Source organism: Conger conger, chromosome 19 (assembly GCF_963514075.1).
Source record: "Conger conger chromosome 19, fConCon1.1, whole genome shotgun sequence".
In the NCBI taxonomy this organism is placed as follows: domain Eukaryota; kingdom Metazoa; phylum Chordata; class Actinopteri; order Anguilliformes; family Congridae; genus Conger; species Conger conger.
Genome location: NC_083778.1, coordinates 15,388,886 through 15,397,704, shown reverse-complemented (window position 1 = coordinate 15,397,704; position 8,819 = coordinate 15,388,886). Strand labels below are relative to the sequence as shown.

The window sequence follows — 8,819 nt, the reverse complement described above, 5'->3', positions numbered from 1 at the left end:
GCACAGTCAACTCTTCAAGCCTACAAATGGTAAGACTTTCAGATTTCTGGGCAATTCTGAGTAGAATGGGTTCTGTTCCAACGTAGCGGTTTGTTCAGCGGAGAGATGCACCCAAGGCTGCTCCTTGTCCTCTCTTCCGTTCGCTCTTGGCTATGAGCAGTGAACTGGCATTAATCCTGCCACAATCTAATATGAGAGGAGGGAAAATGTTTTTATGCAATTGCTTAAAATGATTTATTTCTATGATATATTTGGCCCATTAGATTGGTAAAATCCATTTTTCATTTCAGTGGATAAATTATGTAGTGTATTTGATTATAATAATTATTCATAGTATAACAAGATCAGGTTAATAATACTGTCATGTGAGTATTTGCCCCCTTTCTGATTTCTTTTTTTATTTAAATTTTTATAATTTTCTCGTCTCATGCCCATTGCCGTTATTCCAAGGCGCCCGAGGTTCTTTATTGTGCGGTGATCGACTAACCCTGCCAAGTCCCTCCCTCTGGAGCAATGAGGCAATTATGCTGCTCCACATGAGCCGGCCAAACTTGGCTTTTGGCAGGACTGAGAATCGAACCCCAGTCCTCGGTGTGCAACTGTAGCAAACTGCAACCGCAAGTCTGCTGCGCCACCACGGCTCCCTCCCTTTCTGATTTCTATTAGCATTTATATTAGTGCCTCACAGCAAGGAGGTCTTGGGTTTGAATTCCCGTCGGTCAGGGCCTCTCTGTGTGGAGTTTGCATGTTCTGTGTGGGTTTCCTCCGGGTACTCCGGTTTCCTCCCACAGTCCAAAGACATATATTGGAGATTGGAGAGTCTAAATTGCCCATAGGTATGAGTGTGTGAGTGAATGGTGTGTGTGCCCTGCGGTGGACTGGCGACCTGTCCAGGGTGTATTCCTGCCTTTCGCCCAATGTATGCTGGGATAGACTCCAGCCCCCCTGCGACCCTGTTCAGGATAAGCGGGTTAGGATAATGAATGAATGAATTACTAAAAGTGCATGTCCCCTGAGTCAACATAACGGGTGAAGGTTAAAGAATGTGTCTGGAGCTGATGCGTGGCTGTTGTTCTTGGTGTTTCAGGGAGTCATGTGGAGGGTCCTCACTCTCAGTCTTCTCTGCTGGGACCTCTGCTCTTCAGAGGACAAAATCACCTGCAGAGATGAAAATGGTGTTGGGGTGGACTGGCAAGTGAATGTTTTGAATTCTCGCAAGAACAGAAAAAACCTTTCTGACGACATTGGTCAGACCTGTGGTGTGGGATTTTACATTTTGTCTTGTGATTTTCTTCTATGTCGGCATTGATAGTAATCCCCATTATTTAGGGGCCGACTTGCTAGCTGTTTGTATTGGAGCATTGTTAGTGTTCCTGTGTGCTGATGAATGTTCAATTTCTGTTGGAGAAGGGGGGGAAGTGGGGGGGGGGGGGAGTGGGGAGTGGGGGGGGGGGGGGGGGGGAGAAATAAATTTGTTAAATGCCGATGTTAAATGGAACTGAAAATTTTATCTCCTCTTTTTTTCCCTCCTTCTCCTCTTCTCTGAATGGTCATCATCAGGTATGTCTTATACAAGGTGCCCAAACTGAACAACGACAAATGTACGGGCTTAGAGTATGTCTACATTGATCCAGTTAAGTCTGAAAAGCTTACCGCTATCAACGACGCGAAAGGTGTCCTAGCACACACACTGGAGCCTCTGCTTTCATGGAAGTCTCCGGTGAGAACACTTTTATTATGCGCTTTTATGGTCTGTTTTTCTGAAAATAAAATCCTTACACTAAATGGCTGCCATTTATATAGTGCCTTTATCCAAAGCGCTGTACAATTGATGCTTCTCATTAACACACACACACACACACACACATGCGATAAGACTATGGAAATGGAACTTAATTTTGTTATTTAAGATATTTTCGAGTCAGAATTATTTTTGAGTTCCAAATCCTTTTTTCTGCTATTACGTTATTACTTTGGCTCACTTAGACCACAGTTCTTCCCAATTCTGACATTTTGGTCTGAAAAACGGCTGGACCTCTTGACGGTGTCTGTGTGCTTTTATGCATTTAGTTTCCGCAACATGATTGGATGATTAAATGTTTGCATTAACAAGCTGATGTACATAATCTACCTAATAAAGTGCTTACTGAGTGAAGCATTGTCCTTTCTCTGTGAAGAGAAAAAGGTCTGGAGTTATCGTCGTTTTTCTTCTGCATCACTTGTAGACACCAGACTTTGGATTCATTTCCTACAATGATCAGCCCCCAGAGTGTAATGCCTTACAGAGCTTTGGCCACAGTAAAGGTAGGACGGAGAATTCCCATCATATTCAATGGCAGAAGGCAGACGCTGTACGTACCTGCTTCAGAAGATGTAGTGGAGGCGGAAACACTGGGTCTTTTCAAGACCAGGCTTGATCCGGTGTTCGATTCTGTTTAGCTTTTAGGCAAACTAGGCAGTAGGTACACTTAGGGGTAGGAAAAGGTGAGCAATGCTGGGCTGAATGGCCTGTTATGTTATGTTATGTTATGTTTTGTTATGTGTGTTTTTGTGGAAATGCTGTCTCATTGTTCATGTTCTCGAGGGGTTTTTGTGGAAATGCTGTCTCATTGTTCATGTTCCCTAGGGGTTGTAATGATGGATAAAACCACTGGGGTCTGGCTCCTACACAGCACCCCACGTTTCCCTTATGATCGAAAGAAGAAAGTTTTCTGGCCCAATTCTGGAGCAGTAAACGGTCAGACATTCATCTGTGTGACATTGTCCTACGACAAATTCGACAACATAGGTAATCTGCCCTGGTTAGGCCATCATATTTAGAAAGTGTTTTAAGTGTTGGCAGTGACTTGAGTGGTGAATATCTCGCTTATTTCATTCTCAGGTAAACACCTCCAGCAGATCAGAGCCTTCTCATTTGACGGTGACATCCCAGCTGATTTTTATACATCACTCCAGGATGTTGTAAAACGTAAATTTGCCAAACCAAAGGATCCCTTTCTGGTCCAGGATTTGACATCAAGGGGTGGCCAGAAGTTTAAAAGCTTTGCTAAATACAGCTCCGGGAAAAAAAATGGTGAGATTTCTGTATGTTATTTAAAAATGCCTCATATTTTACTGCCTACCACCATTTCAATCCCTTATATTGTTGACTACAATCAGCAATCACATTATTCAGCAATAATATTTTACACATTGTGCTGTAGTAGTACTTACAGCGGTGGAGAGATTGGATTAGGAGAGTGAGTCCTATGACTGTGCACACACAGTGAGCTTATGTCACTTGGCTTTGCTGTCATGTGTACAGTGCACAATGATATTAATTCATGAAAATGGATACTGTTGTCAGGCTGTAAAACTGACAGTGGCCAATGAGACACGACTAACTCCTTCCGCCACGGCCCTCAAACAAGAAGCCGAATGAATGTCCGAACAAAAATACCCATCGATTTCATACATTTCTTCAATGAGTTTTGATGGTTTTTGTTTTGATTGACTTGATTGTAACGTCCTCTCCATGTGGCGTTTCTGCTCTTCTTGAAGCGAATGATCTTTATTTTCACATCGCAACGATTCTGAACAGTGACCTGTCTGTCCAGTTCTGGCAGAGAAGCTTGAGGGGCGTGTCCAGTCCCGGATGCTCCCAGAATAACAAGGCTATTAACACGGTCAAGAATATAGTGATGACCGTGAAACTGGATTCAGGCGAACAAGTGGTTTCGTGGAACGACTGTTACGACCATTCCAAGTGGTGTGTGACTGAAGACGAGAGTAAACTGTGGACCTGTATTAGCGATATGAATAGAGGGCAGAGCCAGGACGAGAGGCCTGGAGGGGCACTCTGCATCGAGGGGTCAGAGGTCAGAAAGGAGTTCAAGGCTTTCATTGCCTATAAACAAAACTGTGCAAAAAAAAGGCCACATCCAGAATGAAGTGGTTTCCTGTTGTCACTGTAGGCCTGTTGTTTATGGCATATAATGCATGGGTCTTGAATGAAATTAAAAATGGACCAGCTCTTTTGAGTTCTGTTCAATCCTACTCTGTGTTTTTCATGACCAGATTAAAATTGAACTTGTCAACCAGCTACCACTATCTTGAGCTGTTTTTTTCGGCAGGGAACACAACTCCAAACACCATCACTTATTAGACTGCTGAACTTACATTACATTATATTATTGGCATTTGGCAGATGCTCTTATCCAGAGCGACGTACAACAAAGTGCATACCCATAACCAGGGCTAAGTGCGCTGAAAGACCCTAGAGGGAAGTACAATTTCAATTGCTACCCGTACAACAAAGATAAGGACCAGGGCCTATTTTTTTTTTTTTTTTCTTTTTTTTTTCTTGAAATCAACAAATGTGACCAAAAGTGACCAAACTTAACTATCCAAATACTGCTTACCTAGCCAACTAAAAATACCAAAACACAAAGTAAATCACAAATACAACAATTAAGGTTAACAGTGAGGTAGGGAGGGATGGGGAGAGGTGCTGCTTGAAGAGGTGCGTCTTCAGTTTGCGCTTGAAGGTGGGGAGAGATTCTACAGTTCTGACCTCAACAGGGAGTTCGTTCCACCACCGTGGAGCCAGAACAGACAGTTGTCGTGAGCGTGAGGTGGAGGTTCGGAAAGGAGGAGGTGCCAAGCGGCCTGTGGAGGCTGAACGAAGAGGTCTGGCAGGGGTGTAGGGTCTGATGATTTTTTGTCGGTAAGCCTGGGAAGACCCCTTAACTGCTTGGAAGGCTAGCACCAATGTTTTGAATTTGATGCGAGCCATGACAGGCAGCCAGTGGAGGGAAGTAAGCAGGGGGGTGACGTGTGAGTATTTGGGAAGGTTGAAGACCAGATGAGCTGCTGCATTCTGGATAAGTTGGAGGGGTCTGATGGCGGATGCTGGGAGGCCAGCCAAGAGGGAATTGCAGTAGTCCAGGCGGGACAGAACCATTGCTTGGATCAGGAGCTGGGTCGAGTAGGGGGTGAGAAAGGGGCGGATTCTCCGTATGTTGTATAGGAAGAACCTCCATGACCGGGTCACCGCCGCAATGTTCTCGGAAAGGGACAGTCTGCTGTCCATCACCACGCCGAGGTTCCTTGCACTGGGTGAGGGCGTGAGTGTGGTATCCCCGAGGGAAATGGAGAGATCCAGGTGGGGAGAGGTATTAGCAGGGATGAATACGCTCACGACTACTGTCTGTTCTGGCTCCATGGTGGTGGAATGAACTCCCCATTGAGGTCAGAACTGTACAATCTCTTCAATCTCTTCACCTTCAAGCGCAAACTGAAGACGCACCTCTTCAAGCAGCACCTCTCCCCATCCCTCCCTACCTCCCTGTGATCCTTAATTGTTGTCTTTGTGATTTACGTAGTGTTTCGGTATTTTTAGTTGGCTAGGTAAGCAGTATTTGGATAGTTAAGTTTGGTCACTTTTGCTTTGTTGTTTGTTTATTTGTTGTTTAAAAAAAAAAAGAAAAAAAAAAAGGCCCTGGTCCTTATCTTTGTTGTACGGCTAGCAATTGAAATTGTACTTCCCTCTTGGGTCTTTCAGCACACTTAGCCCTGGTTATGGGTATGCATTTTGTTGTACGTCGCTCTGCATAAGAGCGTCTGCCAAATGCCAGTAATGTAATGTAATGTAATGTAATGAATATCATTTCAGTCTTGCCTGGGTTGAGCTTTAGATAGTGGTTGTCCATCCAACTCAGGCAAGCAGAGATACGGGCAGAAACCTGTGTATCAGATGGTGGGAACGAGATGAAGAGTTGGGTATCATCCGCATAGCAGTGGTAGGATAGCCCATGTGCAGTGATCACAGGGCCAAGGGAACGAGTGTAAAGAGAAAAAAGAAGCGGGCCTAGGACTGAGCCCTGGGGAACTCCTGTGGCAAGGGGCCGAGGTGTCGATACCGTACCAGCCCAGGCAACCTGGAAGGAGCGACGAAAGAGGTAGGACTCAATCCAGTCCAGGGCTGTGCCACAGATGCCCGTTGCTGACAGGACGGACAGGAGGATGGAGTGATCCACAGTGTTGAAGGCAGCAGAGAGATCTAGAAGAATGAGGACAGAGGAGAGGGAGGCTGCTTGTGCGGCATGGAGCGACTCACTGACGGAGAGGAGCGCGGTCTCTGTTGAGTGGCCCGATCTGAAGCCAGACTGATGGGGGTCTAGCAGGTTGTTGTTAGAAAAGAAAGAAGAAAGTTGAGTAGAAGCAGCTCGTTCTATGGTTTTAGAAAGAAAAGGAAGAAGAGATACAGGGCGGTAGTTCAGGATGATGGAGGGATCAGAGTTGAGAAACATCAGTCTGTCAGGGGGGAGAAAGTGGAAAAGGAAGGGATGGGCCTAGAGGGGGGGAAGGGCACAGTGAGGGGGACGGTGGTTGTAAAGGATCTGCGGATGACTGTGACCTTCTCATCGAAGAAATCAGCAAAGTCATCAGCAGCGAAGGAGGACTGAGGTGGAGGAGGCGGTGTGTTGAGGAGAGAGGAGAAAATGGAGAACAGTTTCCGGGGGTTAGAAGCGGAGTTCTGAATTTGTGTCTGATAGTATTTTGCTTTGGCGGCAGTGACAGCAGAAGAGAATGCCGCCAGGAGGGACTGGTAAATTGTGAGGTCTGAAGGGTCTCTGGATTTTCCCCATTTCCTCTCCGCTGCGCGGAGGCTGGTCCTGGAGGTACGGAGGGTGTCAGATATCCAAGGACTGGGAGGGGATGTGCGAGGTGGACTACATAACATTAACTCTATCTTCATAAAGTATTCATTATGTATTCAACATTTAATTACAATTACAAAGAGTATTATGAATATTTTATCATATGATTTAATTGTCATCACTTGAATCTGTTCTATTGTGGACTATAGAACATATTCTTGAATGCACATTGAGATGAAACAAAATGTACGTATTCATGATATCCCCAACTGGGACACACGTGGTTCACAGATCTAGGTACAATGCACTCATAAATCATTCATAAGCACTTCAAAAAGCATGCATGATCGTTGTGAATGTTTTTTAATAGTTCAAAAATGGTACAGTATGTTGAGGCTCTTATATAGACTACATATGAACTATTCATAATATATTCAGTACAACAATCTGCAAAAAAAAAAAGTGGATGGCCGCTTGGGATATGGACCTGAGGATCAATCCATGACATGAATCTTCATAACTTAAAAGTACTACTGCAGTGCGCATGCCACCTCTCTTGTGCCGGCAAAAAACAAACAAAAACAATCATGAAAACCACCAGTTCTGTAAGTTCCTATCCTTTACTAACAGTCACTGCTTGTTCGTTTGTATTTCTTGCGTAGGGTTTCTCAAACTTTTTTACCCCACAACCCCATTTCATGGGTGGGAAACCCCCATACATAAATTATAGTGCAATTACAACTCTGAAACATATATTGGTGGTCTATTTCCAAAATAGTAGCAAATGCATTCACGAAAAATCTTTACGAAAAATAAAACGGACTGCTTCGGCTACTTAATTGGATGCATGTGCTTGGAGTGCTGAACACAGTTCATCAATGCGTGGCTGCGTTGGGCTGAGAAAGAGGCGGAGATCCCTTTCAACTCTCAGACGCGATCTATATTTATTTTTAATTAACTTCACTCGTTTCGTCAAGTTGAATGGCAAAGAATGGGCATCCTCAGTCATGCTATCAATTCGCCTCGAAATTGTGTCGTTTGAGAGCGGTATTGTACTCATCTGATCTGCGGCGCTTTGTCCCAACAGAACAACAGAAACCAGTTCCTTGGCCCAAGGAAGGAAAAAACTGTTCTCCAATTGTGTCGGCTTTACTGGTCTTCGCGATCCAATGTGCGACGACAAATGAAGCCTGTCGCCCCCGTTCGTTTGCTGTTGTTGCAGTTTTAAGCGCGATTTTCTGTCCTTGCTAGGCCGTGGGAAGTAGGGGTGCGGAGGGTGCTGCAGCACCCCCTAGAGTACAAATAAATAAATAAAAATTTAATTTGTGTTGGTTATGTTAATCTTCTAATGATATTTTGATTTCAGTACAGTGGATTTTAGGTTCCAAATTTCCAATCTTTTTGGAAATTAAATTTACTATTACGTTAGGCCACACACTTCCGTTCGCATATAGGCGCGCAAATTCAGCCCAAAAACAAATTCAAAACAAATTGCATTATGGCGGCGCCACTGCAAAAGAGGATTTCGGATTTCTTTGGCAATTCATCAAAAAGAGCTAAACCAACTGATCAGTCAACATCAACAGCAGGTGTTGTACCTGCAGCAGCCTGTCTACGAGTTGCAGCAGCACACATCATGCTAACGCTGGAGGAGAGGAGGAAGCTGTCTATAGCCTTCCCAGTCCACTGTATGAGTGAATGTTGGCTGTGCGTAAAGGCGCACGGTTTCACCATGACCCAGCTGTGTGCTCTCCTGGTGGAGATCTGCACTTTACTAGTTAACTGATGATCAGATGCGCTTGTTGCTTTGCCTGTGAATAGTGGATGATGCTCTTCTCATCAAGATATTTTGTAAATCTGGCTTCCATAACAGTGCAGTACATAGCTGTTGTTGTATTATGTTTGTGTATACTATGCTTGCTATCCGACCATCGCCTGCTTTGCGAGTGTCAGTGGTCACTGTTTTATCATCATTTATTGCTTAAATCTGGCTTTCCTATGAGCCAGTGCCCTGATACTGCTGCTACTGTTTTTTGTGTGTAGCCTATATTCTGCTTTTCAAGTAAATAACCGTATCAGTGGTCGCTGTATTATCATCACCGTCATACAACGTTCACCCACGTTCACCCAAGCGGGGGAAAATAATAAAATAACCACAGCAGCCCCCCACTTAAAACA

At 44.5% G+C, this 8,819-nt stretch overlaps 1 protein-coding gene across 1 annotated transcript in view; it reads left to right on the top strand.

Annotated features, from left to right (window-relative positions):
- The window catches only part of LOC133119309 (deoxyribonuclease-2-alpha-like), a 4,107-nt gene extending 26 nt beyond the window's left edge, over window positions 1–4,081 (top strand). Inside the window, exons 1-7 of the mRNA XM_061229842.1 lie at window positions 1–29; window positions 1,088–1,191; window positions 1,561–1,720; window positions 2,226–2,304; window positions 2,627–2,788; window positions 2,882–3,073; window positions 3,541–4,081. The exon at window positions 1–29 is cut by the window's left edge and continues 26 nt beyond it. Coding sequence (XP_061085826.1) covers window positions 27–29; window positions 1,088–1,191; window positions 1,561–1,720; window positions 2,226–2,304; window positions 2,627–2,788; window positions 2,882–3,073; window positions 3,541–3,929 — 1,089 coding nt within the window. The 5' untranslated portion in view covers window positions 1–26 and the 3' untranslated portion in view covers window positions 3,930–4,081. The remainder of the gene's footprint in view (window positions 30–1,087; window positions 1,192–1,560; window positions 1,721–2,225; window positions 2,305–2,626; window positions 2,789–2,881; window positions 3,074–3,540) is intronic.
- The last annotated feature ends 4,738 nt before the right edge of the window (window positions 4,082–8,819 follow it).